General features: G+C 45.1%; 1 protein-coding gene across 1 annotated transcript in view; it reads left to right on the top strand.

The window, feature by feature from the left end:
• FAM135B (family with sequence similarity 135 member B) overlaps positions 1-19,443 on the top strand; it is a 160,881-nt gene that overhangs the window by 30,316 nt on the left and 111,122 nt on the right. Inside the window, exon 2 of the mRNA XM_060035314.1 lies at positions 6,716-6,795. Coding sequence (XP_059891297.1) covers positions 6,716-6,795 — 80 coding nt within the window. The remainder of the gene's footprint in view (positions 1-6,715; positions 6,796-19,443) is intronic.

Below are 19,443 nucleotides of genomic sequence, written 5' to 3'. Positions count from 1 at the left end.
TCTCCACTGCCAAGAGAAAGTCAGGGAGAGAAGTCAGATTGCCTCTGTCACGTCTTCTGAGTTTTTCCCCATAGAAAATATGGCCCCAGGACGGTCTGGAATCAGATTCCATCAGGAAAGATTGTGTTTGGCTTCAGACGTGTGACCAACCCTGACTTAAATACCACAGGGTGTCACGAGAAATCCAGACGCAGACAGCATCACTGTGCCCCTGATGACACCAGGGATGCAGACTTCTATGTTTCTGATCAACCATCCTTTCCACACGGCTTTCGTCCCCACAGCTGAAAGGTGGCTGCTTTAACATCCACTCCTGTTTTCTGTCTGTGCCAAGTCAGAGAAGGGACACACAACCCGAAGGTCATACACCTGAGGCTGCTTCTTCCAAAGCTTTCTGCTTTGCTCCATCTGACAATGTATGCTTTTCTCGCCATAACCAGGAGAGGATCTTAAGATCTCTCCTGGCTGCAAGGGACTCCAGAGGGAGAGTATTTTTTTTTGCGGTACGCGGGCCTCTCACTGTTGTGGCCTCTCCCGTTGCGGAGCACAGGCTCCGGACGCGCAGGCTCAGCGGCCATGGCTCACGGGCCCAGCCGCTCCGCGGCATGTGGGATCCTCCTGGACCGGGGCATGAACCCGCGTCCCCTGCATCGGCAGGCGGACTCTCAACCGCCGCGCCACCAGGGAAGCCCCTGGGAGAGTGTTCTTGAGTGCACACTGCTTTCCCTGACAAAGCCTGTTATTTATTTATTTATTTTTTGTAAGGAAGGAGGGAATTATGGATGCGTAGCAGACAGTTCACAATATGATGACCACACAGACCCTTCTGGATCAGCAGGGAGCTGGGGATACAGGAACGAGGAGCGTGCTCAGAGTCAACGTCAGTGGAATCTGACTCAATTGTTATAATCGTTGTTTTGATGCTGTTGAAGTATCCAGACAAATTTTGCTAAAATATTAAAGTGGACTTTTCTTGAAAAAGTATCTCATTATTTGCTACCGAAGCCAGTAAATTCCAGCAAATGGATCGTAGTCCTGTCGTGGTGGGTGGATACCGTGAGAACAGATGAATCAGTCTATGAGTGTGTAGTGAAAATATATTGGTCATTTCCTGGGTCTTTTTTTTTTTACTGTTGTTAATTTTTTGGAACATGAAGCCTCTCTTAGTGGCAACACTTCCTTTGTTTCCCTGCTGGGCCAGAGAGTTTCACCCCCAAATCAGTGGGTCTTCCACTTTCAGGTTGGGTTACACAGCCATTAACAGGCGGAGTTTAAGAACTCACATTCTTAACCACTATGCTATATTGCCCCTGAAGACTCAAAGAAAGATGATGTTTTCCAGCCACATGGGCAAAGCCATATCATAGTAGAGCACTACATCTTGTGTCCGCCACTTTGTATTATCATGCAGTATGTGCCCCAGGCATCTCTGAAGCTTGTCCCACCCAGACCCTCACCTTACCCCAGTTTCACCCCAGCTGTGAGGTTGGAGGATAGATAGGGATGGTGTTTGGGGGAGGATGTCTATTTCACACACATCATACACCAGTATTTTATCTTTAATGGAATATGGGGGTTGAGAATCATACCCAGGGCTTTCCATGCACTGCCCTGTACATACCTCATGACAGGTCTGTGAGGTCATTACAGGTGTCATCACCCATGAGGAAAGGGGCTCAGAGAAGGAAAGTTATTGTCTCCATTTGCCTGCTGGGCTCTGGATCCTAGGCGTTTTGACTCCAGACTCTGTTGACCTTTCCACAAACACAGTGATTTGTATTTTAGGTCACGTCAAATGTCCCTGGGTCCCAGAGTGGTGGATTCATAATATGTCTGATATAAAAGTGGTTATGACAAAATGCCATAGATCTCCGTATTCCCATTATAGAATAGGATTTCTAGTTTTATTAGTATTAAAAGAATTGCTTGTGGATTCTGAGTCACACAGTTTTAGATGTTGGGATTGGATTGTATATACCCGTGGTTTGAGGGAATTCCTCTCATTGGAATTTTCATTCATTCATACATTCCTCTGGCACTAAATGAATGTCAGCTGTGTGTCAGCACCATGTTAGTTGCTGGAAATACAAAGATGAATAGGGTGTGGCTTCTCCTTCAGCAGCTGGTGGTGATGGATTTCTCTATAGTCAACTGAGAACTAATGTTTATGAGATGCTTTTCTCTCCTTAGTGCAGTGCTCTTAGTAAGAGCTCTAAGGGACACAGAAGTGAAAAGTATCATTCTTGTTCTCACTGTGTTTTTGAGAAAACAGGGGGAAATACATTAGTGATCAGAATGAGTGGGGTTGGGCTTCTGGGGATAAAAAGGTGATGGGGAAATTGAGGTGAGCTTATGAAGGTTGAAGCAGCAGGCTTTGCCATCATATGAGTGTACAACATTTATTTAATCTTTCTTTGTTTTTCTGATTTTTCATTATTATAAAATCACACACACACACTTTAAAGTTAGATTCCTAGGATAGAACTATTGGGTCAAGGAAAATAAACATTTGAGATTCTTGCCAAATTGCTTTCCGGAAAGGCTGTCGTGATTTTTCATTTCTACCAACAGTGTAGAAAAGTACAGCTCTCATTGTACTTAAAATACTTTTTTTTGTTGATTAGCAACTGTAATTCCATCTGCAACCTTAATTCTTGTTCCACAGGTTCTGAAGATTAGGATGTGGATATCTTTGGAAGGGACATTATTCTGCTGCCGCATTAGGTAAAGGGCATAGTTCAGTGGATGGAAGCCAATAGAGGTTGACTATTTTATTATCACTTCCCAAAAGGGGTTCTGTGGAAATCTAGGCTCTTCAAGCATACCAGCACGTTGTCTGAAGTTTTCCACTTCCTGGTCTTAACTTCTCAGTTCCTTCTGACTGGTACTCATCCCCCATATTCTCCTACCACTTGTTCGTTCTCCAAGGATTTGAGCCAACTGCTCCCTTCTTCATGGTGTCTTCCTTGAGTCACCACAGCTGGAAAAAGGTGGCTTTAAGATGGTTAAAGTATATCTATTTGAAGCAATAAGGTTATTCTAGGAGATGCGCTAACATTCTTTACCAAATATGTGAACTCGGACAAATTCCTTCATCTCTAGGGTTAGTTTTCTAATTTAAAGATGGAAGTCATGGTTAAGTGCATCACAGATTTTCTGAAGGGATCAAACAGTATCATGTATATCATATATGACATGGTTTATGAATTTATGACCTGGCAGCACCTTCATGTCAGACAAAAGAGAATTGCTAAAGGGGTTTAAACATTCTGTGTAATCAAGCCAGAAGCCAAATGGACCAACCTAATTGAAACTTATTTCTTTCAACATATGCCTGTAAAGCATCTGAAGTGCAAGATGACTAGTTCTTTGAAATAAGGTTCAGTAGCACCAGTGCTTTTAAAGAGGAAGAATTCAGACAGTGCTTGGAGTTGGTTATAAAAGTGTTATAATTATGCAATGAAATGTGGTTCCTATGAGATGTAACAGGCAAAATCGAATTAGTATTATTTCTGGATGTTGAACCTCATTGCCCTTTGCTAGCTTAACTACTTTAGCTAAGTAGTTAGATACCTCCAATGACTCAACGTCTTCTTTGGTTGACACTTGAGATGATGCTTTCTTTTACAAAGGCTTTATGGAGGGTCAAACAAGATTGCATACATGGAAGTTCCTAGATCAGATCCTAGCTCAGAGATGCTTAATAAATCTTGAGCATACCTGCACCTGCAACTGCTTCCAGCACAGTCTGATAGGAAAGTGATGCATAGCCTCTGGCAATGAATGACCTATTTTATGTTCGGAGAGGAAGCCATTAGAATATTACAACTGCTGGTGGTGCAATTTGCGCCTCTTCCTTTGATGATGAGATTATTGAAATGCGCTGGTCTTTTATTATGGAAACACTAAAAGCGACATCTTGTATTTATATAAATTAGAGTTGGCCAGTTATTGGCCCATGGAGACTTAGCCTGAAAATGTGTTTTATCTTGTCAACACGGTGCCTTATTGTCAACGCCGTGGCCATAGTTGCTGCTGCTAATTGTTTTTGCTGTTACTCTTGTCATTATCATTGATTTATGAACCAACGTTTAAAAATTTAAAGATGTTTTATTGAAAATCCAAATTTCTGTCTTCCCTTGAAACACGGAAAGATCTAGCATTGCATAGCTAACATTTCTGCACAGTGGTAGTTAGCTACTGCTAAGTGGCAGCTGTCTCCGATAGGCAGTGCAGGGACCTTCTACTCTGCCTCAGCCTCCCTCTCACGGATGACGGTGTCCGTGGTTATTTGTTATTGTGTTTCCCCTATAAATTTCATGATGGTAGTAAACGTTCAGCTTATGTGAATTGTTCCCTTATGTGGAGACCCTATGGGGAGCCTGGATCTCTACCCTCCACACAGCAGTCACAAGGGCACAAATATGTTATGTTCCTGGGAACCTCCGGTCACATTTTCATCCATTGATCAATACATAAGCCTGTTTTAGGTGTGTTTCTGTTTAAAGGCATATATATATATATATAGATAGATAGATAGATAGAGAGATATATATATTCATCTGGCTCTGGTTCATTGACATTGAACTCATGACTGACAGCAGTGTAACTCATACCAGAACAAAGCCTGTCTAACACACTGTTTTCTGTGTGAGGCACATCACAGCCTTCTTGCTTTTCGGAACACATTAGACAGGACTTTACCTCTGCACTCAGAGGCCATTTTAAATATCAAAAATAAGCTCCAACCGAAAAGCCTGCTTTCTGTAGGGAAAGGACCAGGAAAGAAGCAGCCTAGCAAGACAGAAACATTTTGACAATAGTAGTTCTACCCTAGCCAAGCAACACAGGAAAAACAGTGGCTTCACCTCCACCCACACCAGCAAAGGCCAAGTGCGAGCCTAGATGTCCACCACTGCCAAGCTGTAACAAGCCACACCTTCCCCCCACCTGGCAAGAGCAGGTCTCCAGTAGGGAGCTAGATTTTCACTACTAGTGGGTGGTGACGAGAACTCCACCTAGCCTGGTTTACGTGGACACCCTCTGGGGAGCCTGGATCTCTACCCTGACATAGCAGTCACAAAGGCACAGATATCCCCAAGAGATCTTTGACAAAGTTTCAAAAGCAATTCTATAAAGCCTTTCCAATAAACGGTCCTGAAGCAACTCGACATCCACAGGCCAAAAGAAAACAAAACAAAAATTCAACTTAAATCTCAGTCCTCATATAAAAATTCACTCCAAGTCAATCACAGACGTAAATGCAAAATATAAAACTTTTAGGGAAAAAAACTAGAGGCAAGCTTTGGGATCCAGAGCTAAGCAGAGAGTTTTTTAAAACTGGACACTTAAAAGTGTGATCCATTAAAAAAATGGATAAATTCAACTTCGTCAAGATTAAAAACTTCTGTTCTGTAAAATGTGTTACAGAGGGGATTAAAGGTGAGCTACAGGGAGGGGTATATGTGGTATACGAGGCAAAAGAGAAAATGCAGAAAACTCACCATCATGTCTTTCCTTGGACCTCGAGGTCCCTAGACTGTTTGCTTTCTTTTTCACCTTTAAGAATCTTCTTTTGTTTGTTTTCTGTATACTGTCTAGAGTTTTTAGCTGTACTTAGTGGGGATAGAAAAAAAGTATGTCTACTCCATTTTTCCTGGAAGCAGAAGTCATGACAAGTCCCTTTTTTTCTTTTCTTTTCTTTTTTTAAATCCTCATTCTACAGATACAAGAACAAGTTCAGAGAAGTTGTGTGATGTACTCAAAGTCACACAGCTCTCAAATGATGTCACCCAAGCTACATAAGTGCAGTGCCAGTGCTCTTTGCTCTGCATCTCCTTGGATCACTATATACATATAGACATGTCAACAGAAACATTCTCCAAGTGTATTCACAGTGCAACAGAGTCCATAGCAAAATAGCTCCCAGCTGTGAGTTCAATGAGCCGTGAGAGACTGATGTGTTCATGGTCTATTTTACTTCTATTTCACTTGGTTTTATTCACGTTCTGTTACACAATGGTTTTGAAATCAGTGGAAGGGGAGAACAATTATGAGGCCAGAAATGTTCCCAAGTGCTTGCAAACAAAAGGATCATTGATTGCAAAGCACAGAACTTCAAAAAGTGCTTCTGCACATGTGGCAAAAGAAGACAGTTGAGAGAGTTTGCTGACAGTGTGAGAACCTGCACGACATTCTGAAACGACCGAATCTGGCAATGCGGGTGACGTAATAGAAACAAAGGCACAGAAATACACTGGTAAAAATGTTTGTCAATATCCCCAGGATTAGCAGTTCAGCTGCCAGTGTTTCTAAAGGAAATGTTTGTCTGTGTTGCAACATGATAGCAATTCAATTTGTGTTCACCATGCATTAAACTTCCTATTTTTCTGTAAAATGGACTTTTTCGAGTGAAGAAAAATCACACCCCTAATGTACCTGTGCTATATGACCTATCTTTTCCTTTTTCCTATTTCCATCACTACCAACCTCTTATGTGTTTCCTACGATCTCAGGTGTCTTCAGCTTGGCCTATCCCATCCCTTTCCCACTATGCTAACAAAATAAATCTCTCTTTGATGCTAGATGATCATGCATGTCGTTCAGAAACTTTCCTGGTTCCCTACAATCTTTAGGATTAAGTCTAGGTATTTTTAACAGCAGCCAACCGTAAGAAATCTGATATTCAGCAGCCTGTCCTCTGTTCTTTTCTTAGGTATTATCAGATCCGAGTGACCTTGAAGGTGTCCTCAAGGATCCCCCACAGACTGAGTGCCTCCATCCTTGGGCAGACAGGTAAGCAGGAGGATGGCAGTGGGGCACTTGTTCCCCGCTGGTAAGCCTTCATTTATCACTGTAAGCCAGGGCTTAGCAGAGTGCTGGATACATAAATGTACTCAGTAAGTCATTGTTGAATGCTGAATGAGTGGGTTTTGGAAATGGAGACCCACTGTTGCTTTGGCCATGTGTGTACGTTATTGCAAGGGGGACCTGGCTGAAGGAAAAAAAAAAAACAAACAAGCACTCGCCCAGGAGCAGCTGGCATCTGAGGATAAACCTGACTGTGGAGGTTGGCGAAAGTCAAGTCAGGGAGGAAGAGGAAGGGAAATGGCATCCAGCAGATAGGTAAGAAGAAACCTGTTGTTGAAGAGAATTCGATAATCATCTAGGTATAGGGGACTGAGTCAGCAGGCAGGTGTGGTAGCACTTTCTGTGCACAGCAAGGAGTCAATGCAACACTCCTAGGGAAGAAGGATTGCCAAGAACAATCCAGGTTCTAACCTTGGAGAAGCTGGAGTATTAGTAGGTATCCAGAGCTCCCAGCAGTTTCAGTGTAATAGTGTTGAGTCCGAAATATAGAACTTATTACATAAAAAGTAAGGCTAGGCGTCAAGATTATATTCTAACAGAAATATTTTCATTAGTAAATTTGGGAGAATGTATAGATCAGCCAGACCTGAAGAAGAAGAAGAAACACTTCGGGATGGAAGCAGAAGTATGGAGATAAAAAGACAGAACTAGGTGAAACCTGCTTAACTTTCACTGTACAAGGTAGCCAAGAATATTATAGAAATCATATCCAGCAGAGTAAGAGTTCCAGTCATAGCTACACTTCCAAAAATTCATCTGGAGTTGCCCTGGCAATTAGACCACCCCATTGTTGACAGTGATATTATGGTGAGTAAAACTGCATGCAGTTGAATAACCACAAAGTGGGAGTGTAGATGTGGTGACCTGTTTAGCTCCACCTGGGAGGAGGAGTGGGAGATTCGGGGCAGAGTAGGCTACTTGGACCATGCAAGGGACAATCAGGGGAGGCTGATGGTTTATGGGCAACAGTTTGACTCAAGCCTGTGATACAGAAAAAGAAAGATACTGGAGATGACCGGCTCCTCCCCTTACTCTGGAAAGAGTTAAGCATTAAGTAGTAGTCAAGGCTCCACATTTCCAGGGAGGTCCTTCTCTTCCACCCTTCACTCTCCTCCTCTCTCCAGGAAATAAATCAGGCATCTAAGACTGGTGGTCACTCCCTCTCCTATGTGCATTCAGGACGCCTGTAGTTCCCCACTGTGCTACCACCTGTGTCGTGCCCCTTCCCCAACCCAGCTTCTGCCAGAAGAAGGTTCATGGAGGTGAATGAGAAAGTAGAAGATTTGAACCCAAATCTTGCAGGAACTAGTCATGTGATCCCAGGCGTTAACAACTTGAGCTTCATTTCCTCACCTGAAACATGAGGGTAAATATCCATCCTCTGTAGGGCTTTGTCTTAGACATTATAGCTCTAATTTTGTTTATTTGGGTCCTTCTCTTTTCTTCTTGGTGAGCCTGGCCAGCGGTTTGTCAATTTTGTTTACCCTCTCAAAGAACCAATTCTTGGTTTTACCGATGCTTTTTCTGCTGTTTTTTGAATCTCTATTTATTTCCTCTCTGATCTTTATTATCTCCTTCCTTCTGCTGACTTTAGGTTTTGTTTGTTCTTCTTTTTCTAATTCTTTCAGGTGGAGGGTTAGGTTATTTATTTGAGATTCTTCTTGTTTCTTAAAGAAGGCTTGTATTGCTATGAACTTTCCTCTAAGAACTGCTTTTGCTGCATCCCATAGATTTTATATGGTTGTGCGTCTTGGAGATTATAAATGAAAAGGGCGTTTTATATTTTACAGAGATTATTAAGGTAAATGTCCCAGATTAGGAACTGGCACAAAGTAAGTGTCCAATCAGTCTGACATGTGAGTGGTCACCTGATCAGGGGTTTGAAGCTGGGTTCTGGTCTCAGGGACAAGGCTGGGCCTGGAAGTCAGGTGGGACTAATGCCTAGCTGACTTGATGGATGCCATCCCCAGGTCCCCGACAAAGGGCTCTGCTTCTTCTCGTGACTGTGAAGCTCAAGAGCTCAGTCCCTGTCTCTGGCTGAGCTGTCTCTTGGAGCTGAGAGACCCAGCTGTGAGGATCAGAGGACTGCTGGGCGTCCAACAGCTGGCAGAGCCCAGCAAGCAGCTTGGGGGAGGGAGGACTCCTGCTGGTGCTGCACAGAGACGAAAGAAAGAAAAATGCAGTTTGGGGAAAAAAAGGCTATTTTCTTCTTTGGTCTAGTTTGACATGGGGATAATTGTGGTCCACTTGGTAGGCCCTTGAGTTTACATGAGTATGATATTTAGAACAGAAGGCCCATATGGAGGTCAGCAATAATTACAATAGGGATGGCTCCGTGGGTGAGGAATAGATAGTGTTGGCGATTTCTTCCTCAAGGTGAATTTTCCAATTTTAGTGTTTTCAGTTAGACATTGCCTCATTACAAAGCACTCTGAAGCTTAGTGGTTCAAAACAACAGTTTATTCTTGATGTTTTGAGTTGGCTGGGCTCAGCCAGGTCTTTTGTGCACTGCTTTCAGCTGGGATCTCAGTGGAGGACAGATTACCCACGATCATAACATCAGACGTGTCTTCACACACATCTGATCTCTCAACTGAGGTGGCTGAACTGCCTAAGGGAATGGTCCGGCTGTCTCCAGTTGGGTGTCCAACTTCTTCTGTGGTAGCTCAGGTCACCAAGGGAAAGAAAGTGGAAGATTCCAGGTCTCTTAAGGGCTAGGCTGGGAAATGGCACAGGGTCTGTCCTCCACATTCCATTGGTCAAGGCCAATTGCAAGGCCAGTCCAGCTTCAAGGCAGGAGTGGAATATTCTCCAGCCCTTCGTGGAGCAACTTCTGTACGTACAGCAAAGGGAGAACGTTTCAGCAGTCATATTTACATCCAGTCACCCAGACATATTTCCTGTTACCTGCATGTAGTTCTCAGTAAAAGAGAAAAAATATATGTATGTTTAGTCGAGTACTGATATATTGAGAAATCACCAGAAGGAGTCAAAACACTTGATGTCATTGACACTTATCAGTTGAGTGATCTTATGGGGACAAGTCATTTAATTTGTTTTTTTGGTTGCATTTATCTCTAAAACAGAAATAGGAAAAGGTTTCTCTGTCTAAAGAGGCAGAATTCAGGAGTGGTGCAGGACACACACTCAGAAATTTCTGGGTTCAAATCCTGCTTCCGACTCTTAGCCATGTGGATTTAGGAAAGTTATTTTAGCCAATTTGGTTTTTTGGGTTCCTCACCTATAAAGTGGGGCTGGTAGGAGATCCCTACCTCATAGGTTTATGTTAAGGTTTGAATGAGTTATGCAAGGAAATGACTAGAATGGTCCTGGCACACAGTAAGCCCACAATAAGCACTAGCAAGAGTAAGTGATGCTATTATGCGTTCAATAGTTGTTTACTTAGTAGCATCTGCCCCAGGCTGGTCTCATGGAACACATCCCTGGGGATGAGAAGATTCCTTCCTGCTCTGGAGGCACCCACAGTCTTCCTGGGGAGACAGAAGTGTCACACTAACAAATACAGTAGAGGTGGAAGCTGACACAGCTCATCTGAGACAATGAGAGCTGGAAGGGTGAGCAGAAGTTGGCCGTGCAGGCAAAGGAAGGGAAGGATGTTCTCGGCAGAGGTACCAGGCCCCGATATCCCTGGGACCTGAGCAAGGGTGTTCCTGGGATGATGAGAGACCTGGCGTGGCAGGTGATAAGGACGGAGACAAAATGAGAAGAGAAACCTTGGCGGCGGGTTTGGAGGCCACGATATGCCATGTGGAGCAGATTGATTTCGTCTCAGAGGCACAGCCAGATGAAATGAAAGCACTAGGAAGACATAAATCCAGTGCTGTTCAAGCACAAGACGTTGCTGCACAAATTAAGGGGCAGAATTAGACAGTCTTTCTCTCTTTTTGGATATATCTGTTCTCTGGTAGCCATATGATATGGAAATGTGTTTCAACTACGTAGGTGATTTGGATTCTGCTTCTCTAGATGGGAAATACTTTGTCACTGGGTTTTCCAAGGTAGGTGTTTATGATGTGATTCTGTGAATAAGAAAAAATAGTAACTCCCCATGTGAAATGTAGCCATAACCTGTATACTACGGTGTTTTCTTTTCTTCTGTACTTTTAAAAAAGGTGACTTGGGACAGGTTTCTGTGGTAAATGGATAGTTCCTTCTGGTCTGAGGTAGCGACATATCTTGTAAAATAGACTAGGACAGGCTCTGAACTTGTACCAGGTAAGCAGTCCTCCCCTGGGCATTCTAGAAAGATGACCACATGACAGAAGGGACATGCGTGTGAACAGGTGACTGTACCCCAACTGGAACAGTGCATCACATCTGCTCCTGGCACTTGGTGCCAGGCATAAAGGGAGCTACTTCTCTGTAGATGTGGAAGGGTGGGTGATTCGGGCCAGTGGTCAGTACGACTCTGAAGGCCACTGGGTCTTGGTCATCACCTAAAATAGAAAAGTATGAATTGTAGGTGATCCCCTAATGGTTCACTGACACCAGGCTATCCCTGGGCTGTTCCAAACCTTTTCAGGTTCCTCCTATAAGCCGAAGTCCTGGGTGCCAAGAGGTACAGAGATGAATGATGGTCAATGAAAATATAAGGGTTAAGGGATTCCAGGAAGAGAAACCAGAAGTAAGAAATTTTTTAAAAAATGTGATTCTGTTTGCTTCAAAGGTTTACATTTTATGGGTCTCACAGCTTTGTTCTCTCTTCTGAGTTCAGGGTTACAGGCATGTCTGCATCTGTGAATGAATGTTACGGATACGTAGCCTTGGCGATTTCCTTCCACCAAAATGACGCTATTTAACAGATTGTGCAGTCCTTCCGACCTGGAGATGTTAAAAATATATTATTTTCCCTTAGAGGGATGATCACGGAAGGGAAAATAGGGGGAGGGGGAGGGATGCTGCCTAAGCCGGTTGAGGCTGTGCTAGGCGGTTCGGCACAGGCATCTGCTAGTCGCCGCTCATCAAAGCAGGAGAAAGGATGAGCAGGAAATTGTGAACGTGTAAAAACGGCCATGATTAGTTTTAGTCGTGTTTTGAGAGGTAATTTCCCTTTCCATTAGCAGAAGCTTTTGTGAGTTTCACCGTGTTAAGGGGTGGGGAGGGACATTTATTCTTCAAATGAATCAAACTAACTTCTTTTCAAGGTCCATTAACGTACCCCTACATATCAAATATGCTTGTTTTCATGGAGAATATTAAGCAGGTAAAACACTCCAGCTCCCAGGCTCTGAGTGCCCACCTGGGGCTGGAGGAGAGTGATGCTCAGGGCTGTCAGGAAGGATGTGCCTGGGTGAGCCCAGGCTTGAAGGATGCTCTCCCCTCTGGTCCTCGCAGCAGTCAACTGAGAAACGCCGAAGCCAGGGCCCCTCACCTTGGACTCCCAGTGCAAGCTGGGAATCTGCTCTGCCAGCTGGTGCGGTGACCCAGCTCCCTGGGGGTCCAAGTCAGAATTGTTGCCTATCCTTTGTCCTTGAGATCAAGTCTTAAAGTCTGCTTGACCTCCAAGGTTCTTCTTTGGGAAGCTTTCTCCAGTCTCTTGTACCACGGTTCACGCCTCTCTGCCTCTGCTTTTGCTTTCCATGCCTGTCCCTCCTTTCCTCACCCTTTCACCCTGCTAGTCCCACTAGGCTGGCAGAAAGGATTTATGCCGGTTCTCCAAGGGCGATCCCTTGCCCCTGGCAGAATTACTCATTCCCTGTCTGAGCACGTCCTCTTCACTACCTGTACACACACAGCACGTGCCCCTCCCCCATTTGTGGGCTTCTCCTGCCCCTTTGCTCTCAGTACCTGCACCTGGGACTTTGCTTGGAGGACCACCCCAGGCTCCCAGAAGCACTCTGCCCAAGATCTGAACGTGCCTGGGAGTTTGAAGCCCACCGTCCCCCATCCCCTCCCCACCCAACCCCTGCCATGAACCAGTGAGTATTAGTGCAGGGATACAGAAGCCCGTCTCCCGTCTCATGATGGGACAGACTGAGATGTAGCTCAGCCTGCAGAGTCCCCTGCAGGATCAGGCTGGCGCTGCCTTCTTGGGGACCTTTGCTGAAATGCACCCTTGCCTGTCTTCCTTCCTTTTCCTGCCCTGTGTCCCCACGTCCCAGGTGGTCTCACTGGGCACACCTGTGCTAAATCACCTGCACACAGGTCCTCTTCTCTGGATGTGCTGTTTATCATCTGTGTCCAGAAACCACTAGAAGAGGTACTGCAGTTCGTTCATTATCACATAGGAGGTGTGGTGTGAAGTTAACCAGACCTGCGTTCACCTGGGTTCCTTGTGACCCTGAGCCAGTAGCCTTTGGGTTTAGTCCCCTATAGAAATGACCCTGAAGGGCTGTTTTGGGGATCAGTTGATGTACTGTATGTGGGTAGGGAATGGACTTCCTGTCGCATTGGGAGCCTGCATGTACACCTACGCATCAAAGCGTGACCTCCTTGATCACCCTCCTGCCACATTTTTCAGGGATGGTCCCCTAATCTGTCCCGCATTTAATGCATTTTCTGTGGGGATACGTACACAGCAGCAAATCCCAGATGCTAAAGCCAGCTGTGTACGAGGCACAGTTGACACAGAGCTTGATGTCTGACCCTGCTCTCCTGGAGCTCAAGGACTGGGGTGGGGAACCACGGGGTGAGTGACAAGGGCTCAGGAGGACGGAGGCCCTGGGGGCCCAGGGCTCAGGACAGCCTTCCCTGGAAGGCCCGACTGCTGTCTTCCTGAGTCTGTCTTCTGTGAGCACACCTGACCTCCGGGTGTCCCGACTGTAGGTCCAGGTCGTCAGTGCAAATCTCTCTGTGCTCGGAAAGTGAGCAGAGTCCCGCCATCGGGTCTTCACAGCCTCAGCTGCCCTGCCATCGGCACACCTGCCCTGGTGCTTCCCTCCACGCTGAGCAAGGCTCCTGGGCCCCCTGCCTGCTCTCCACTCAGACAGCAGCACCACCAGCGCGCACCTGCACGGCAAAGCTGCACCTGGGGAACCGCATTTCAGGGAAACACACCTAGAGAAAAAGGCGAGGGAGAGCACAGGCTCCCTGAAGCATAGGCCAGAGAAGATACACGCACATCAGAGCCGCTTCCCTTGCGGATGGGAGAGAACAATCTTTATCTCTAGAGCACTACACACAGGCTCCAGAACCAGGTGGCTGAGTCCCAGTCATTCTGGGTGACCTTGGGCTTGTTTCTAACCTCGCTGTGCCTCATTTTCCTTCTCTGTAACATGGGAATAGTGATAACAATAACAACAATAATAGTAATAATAATAATAATAATAGGGTTGTAAGAATTTAAAATATTAATGCACATAAGCACGCAGAGGGGAGCCTGACATCCTAAACCCTCAATAAATCCCGGCTATTTTTAAGTTTTATTACAAAAGCCAGAGTCAGCAGACTTGGGTGAAATTTACATGAACTGAAATGTTAGTCCTGATGGGTTTTGCTCATTCAGGAATATGTTTCTCGGGTGCCTCCCGTGTGTCAGGCACTGTTTCTGGAGCTCTTGAGCCCCCAGATGCCCAGCTACAGATGTTGTCTTCAGAAGCAGTGAACTTCCCATCGCTGGAGGTTTCAAGCAGAGGTTTTCGCATGGTACGAGACAGTGGCCAATGAAAAGAGCATTGTATGAGAGTGTACATATAGGCAGCGTCATTCTAGTTTTTTTTAAAATGAAGAGACATTATCATAGTTATTATTATTATCGTTATCATTATTATATACTTAGGGATATAAATTAATCCTCAGTGTGGAAGTTGATGCTTCCATTTACACACCAAAGTGCTGGTCGTGTTGATTTCTTCAGTTCTGTCTCCCTGGTGCCGCCAGAGCGCCTGGGGCACAGCTGGCTTCACAGGCTTGTTTACTGCCTTAGTGAATACGAGACCAGAGGGCAGAGCTCGGGCCAGAATGAAAGGAGGAGGGAGACTCAATCCCATACCATTAAAAGAAGAGCAAGCTTCTGAAGGCTCAGCGAACAGGTTGTTTTGGGGGGAAGCATTTCAGTGGGAAAGGATGCTGCTTCGACTTCTCAACAGTCAAACAGTTGTTAAGAAAAAAAGCTGATGCTTATTTAGAAAAAAGCAAAGTATCCCAAATAGGCAGGCTAACTTCTTCCTGATCTGGCCAAGTGGTCACAGAGAATCTAAGAATGGCCCATGCTGTGTGGAATTTGGAGTAACGACACGGAAGGTGTCCAGGATGTGGCAGGGAGATGTTCAGGACCCCCTCAAACCACAGCAGAGTTTCTCCCAATGTGGTGCAAGGACCTCCCCTCCCAGGACACCCTAGGGACTAGCAAGCAGCCAGTTTCTTGATCCCTCCTCCCATGCCTCCTAAGTCAGACTCTAAGAGCGAGACGAGATATACCTGGATAAAATACCAAAGAGGAGATTCACATGGGGACGCACAAGAGCAGAACCTTGGAATTCTGTAATTGCAGCTAATAAGCTGGTGTTAACGATGGATAATTGGATGATTTGGTCTTCTCCCCTCAGTGACTTACAGGAAGAGATTCTGAAGTCTTAACACCGTCATGTAAAAGACAGGTCCCTGAGGACGGTCCTATGTGGCAGAGGGTCTTTATTCCTGATCTGCTGACAGGTGCGTTTTTATCCAGTGCCTCTGGAAAACAGTGCAGTCATGAAATGAAAAGAAATATTTTCCTCTGAGCTGGCTGAAGCTGATTGCTGGGTATTTACCCTGTCTTGGGCATAAGCTCTTTTTTCACTGTGAGGAATGATAAAGTCTATCTTGTCCAGTATTCCCACATGGAAAATGAGGGAGTCTGCGTCCCCATTTACATGTGGATTTTTTTTTAATTCAAGGGAGCACACAGAGGAAGAGGCAGGTGTATCAGAACCTCTGGTTCTGGGGAGGTTCTGGGAGGGAGGAGGAACATATTTCAGGGTAAAAGTCCTGCTAACGGAGATTCTGTACTCCCCACACTGGGCGCCAGAGCCATTTCAAAACCGCTATCAGGTCTCGCTCTTGCCTTTTTATAGAGTGTCTTCGATTCATGGTGCTATTTACGTGCGCCCAGTAAAAAATGAGGAAAATATTACTTGAGGCTTCACTCAGAGCAAAATTCCCCGACAGCTGCCCAGTGATTTGAACACGAGCCATTTTAAAGCAGAGTAGGGTTGTCCTGGAGAGTGTCGTTACTGGAGCAGGCTTTCTCACAGATTGGCTTTCCATGCATCTATCAAATAACCCTTTCTTTCTAAGGACAGCCCAAGATAAGAGGATGGATTTATGTGAAAACTGCTCATGCTGGAAAATTAACAGAAAATTCCTATCTTACCTTTACATATCCGTAGCGTATTTGGACAGTTTCAGAAACAGGATTTCCCACTTTGTCTTGGTAGCTAATTCTGAAGATCCCAAGGAGAGGCTATGAGGAACACATACTCTCTGAAGAGCATGGCTTTTACTCAGAATGTTCTTGAAAGAAAAGCATGAGAGTTTTGTTTCTTTTTATTCCATTAATTTTTTTTTTGTAATAATACATCCACTTTAAGTAGACAGTGATTTTTTTTTTTTTTTTTTGCGGTACGCGGGCCTCTCACTGTTGTGGCCTCTCCCGTTGCGGAGCACAGGCTCCGGACGCGCAGGCTCAGCGGCCATGGCTCACGGGCCCAGCCGCTCCACGGCATGTGGGATCTTCCCGGACCGGGGCACGAACCCGTGTCCCCTGCATTGGCAGGCGGACTCTCAACCACTGCGCCACCAGGGAAGCCCAAGACAGTGATTTTTTTAAAGACTTTACTTGGCATGACCCAGCACGCACATATTCTCAGGGAAACCTTAGGTAATATAGATGCACAGAGCCATCCAGCCTGAGAATTTTTTAAAAAAATTTATTTTACTGCAGTGTAGTTGATTTACACTGTTGTTAATTCCTGCTGTTCTGCAAAGTGATTCAGTTATACATATATATACATTCTTTTTCAGATTCTTTTCCATTATGGTTTATGCCGGGATATTGACTATAGTTCCCTGTGCTGTGCAGTAGGACCTTGTTGTTTATCCATCCTGTATATAATAGTTTGCATCTGCTAATCCCACACTCCAAGTCCATCCCTTCCCCACCTCACCTCCCCCTTGGCAACCACTAGTCTGTTCTCCATGTCTGTGAATCTATTTCGTAGATAAGTTCACTCGTGTCGTATTTTAGATTCCACATATAAGCGATATCATATGGTATTTGTCTTTCTCTGTCTGACTTACTCCACTTAGCATGATCGTCTCTAGGTCCATCCATGTTGCTGCACATCAGCCTGAGAGGTTTTCAGTCCATATCCAATGCAATGATCATTCTCCATCACTCTCAGGACTCAACTCATTTTAGTTCACCACTGCCAAAGGCTGACCTGCATCACCTTCACACAAAAGCCAGGGTAGTACCTTTTACAGATGATTTGGATTATGTTGGACCGCTACTGAAAGTCTTCTAATGATGATGGTGATGACACAGAATGCTTAATATACACCAGGCACCGTTCTATATTCTTTGCATATATTAAATTTTCTCACTTCTCACAACTCCATAGGGTAGGTGCTATTATTATCCCCACTTTACAGATAAAGGTGCTGATGTGCACATCTGGGAAGAGGCTGGGGTAAGGTCCCATTCAGGCGGTCTGGCTCTTAACTACTGCATCATATTGCTTCATGGAGACCTTCGAACAAAGTACAGAGTCCTTAGCAGGTCCTGATTGGCCCCTGTATGGTCTGATCCTTGACTTTCCCCTTAAACTCATCTTCTCCCTTCTTCCCCATCACTCTTACTCTTCCTTGAATCACCAAGCTCATTCCCAACTCAGAGCTTCTGAACTTAGGGGGTCCTTCCACTGTGAAGTTGGTCGTTCCTCTGCAATCTTCACCTAGCTTGCTTTCTCAGTGAATCCAGGTCAGGTCTCTGCTCACATGTCACCTCCTCAGAGAGGCTTCTTGCCCAGTTATTTAAAAAAAATAAATTTCTTGTTATAACTCAATTTCTGATTCTGCTTTATTTTTCTTCGCACCACTTCAGCTAGTTTTATTCCATATGGATTTGTTGTCTGTGTCTCCTCTAAAATTTGATAATAACGCTACTTTCAGTAAACCGTCACTGTTTTCTATGTGCCACGAAATAGAATATTTCAAATATGTTACGTATTTATGTGTTTGGATTTACTTTATCATCACACCTTCCCTAAGTGATAAGTTACAGGAATAGGTCCCATTGTACAGAAGAGGAAATTCAGGCATGCAGAGCTCATGGACTGGCTCAAGGCCTCCCAGGTAGTGAGTCTCGGAGTGAGGATTCAAGCCCAGTGAGTCGGGCTCCAGGGTCTGGCAGGTCCCTACTCCCCCCGCAGTGCTAAGGACAGGACCTGTGCTGAGCGCCAGCTGGAGGAATAAATCAGCAGTGTTGACACATGGCCCTGCTCCCCACCGGGTCCTGCAAGCTGGGCCAGAATTACTCCTTGAGCCCCTCCACCAGCACCCCCTCCACACTGCGTCAGATTTCAAGTCCTATCAGTCGGGACTTTCTCCTCCTTCTCGGGTCTTCCGGGTCCTCTCCAAGCCCACTGCCATCACTCTGCTCAGGCTCAGTCTTCTCTCCTGGGCTCGGCCTCCTCCCCAGCCTCACTCGCTTCACACTGCAGCCCTCATCCCTCCCGTGGACACCGTAGTAGCAAAATCAGACCTTCAGGGGCTGCCCCGCCGGTGTCCCGTGGATGTGCTTTTAGGATACTGCACGTCATCCCAATTTTACTATTTAAATATTTTCAACCTTTTTTAGAAGAGGCAGTGAACCACATGTTCATGCCATTGTTTCAATGAGTGTTTACACATGGAAGACCCATCGAACAGCACAAAAACGGCATCTACCGTCTATCTGGGTTCAACCCCTGGTTCCACGTCTTTGAAACTGAAACAAGTGCCCAGTGCCTCCATTTCTTCCACACAGGAAACTCAGGGCTGCTTCCAGGGAAGATTTAAGCTGAGGTTCATTCATGCAGAGTCACCAGCAATGACCCAGAGATTCATGTCAGCTCTGGGGATACGTTTACACGTGGAGGTTCTGTGGGTTTTGAAGAGAAGGCAGCCAAGGATGGCTGGGGCCCCATGAACACCTGGGCTGAGCAGATGAACAGAAGCTCCTGAAGGTGCCTGAGGAGGGAAGCCAGAGAACTGAGAGAAGAAACAAGGATGGGACTGTATTTGAAAGAGGGAGTCTCAGTCCACAGTACCAAATGTTTAGAGAGAGTATTTTTTTTTTCTTAATTGAAGTATAGTTGATTTACAATGTTATGTTCATTTCTGCTGTACAGCATGGTGATTCAGTATATATATACGTATACACATACATATTCTTTTTCATATTCTTTTCCATTGTGGTTTATCACAGGATTCTGAATATAGTTCCCTGTACCATACAGTAGGACCTTGTTGTTTATCCATTCTGTATATACTAGTTTGCATTTGCTAACCGCAGACTCCCACTCCATCCCTCCCCCACCCCCTTGACAACCACAAGTCTGTCCTCTATGTCTGTGAGTCTGTTTCTGTTGA

Source organism: Delphinus delphis, chromosome 17 (genome assembly GCF_949987515.2).
Source record: "Delphinus delphis chromosome 17, mDelDel1.2, whole genome shotgun sequence".
NCBI classification, from domain to species: domain Eukaryota; kingdom Metazoa; phylum Chordata; class Mammalia; order Artiodactyla; family Delphinidae; genus Delphinus; species Delphinus delphis.
Note: the sequence above shows the minus strand (reverse complement) of the source record. Positions and strands in the feature narration are given on the sequence as shown.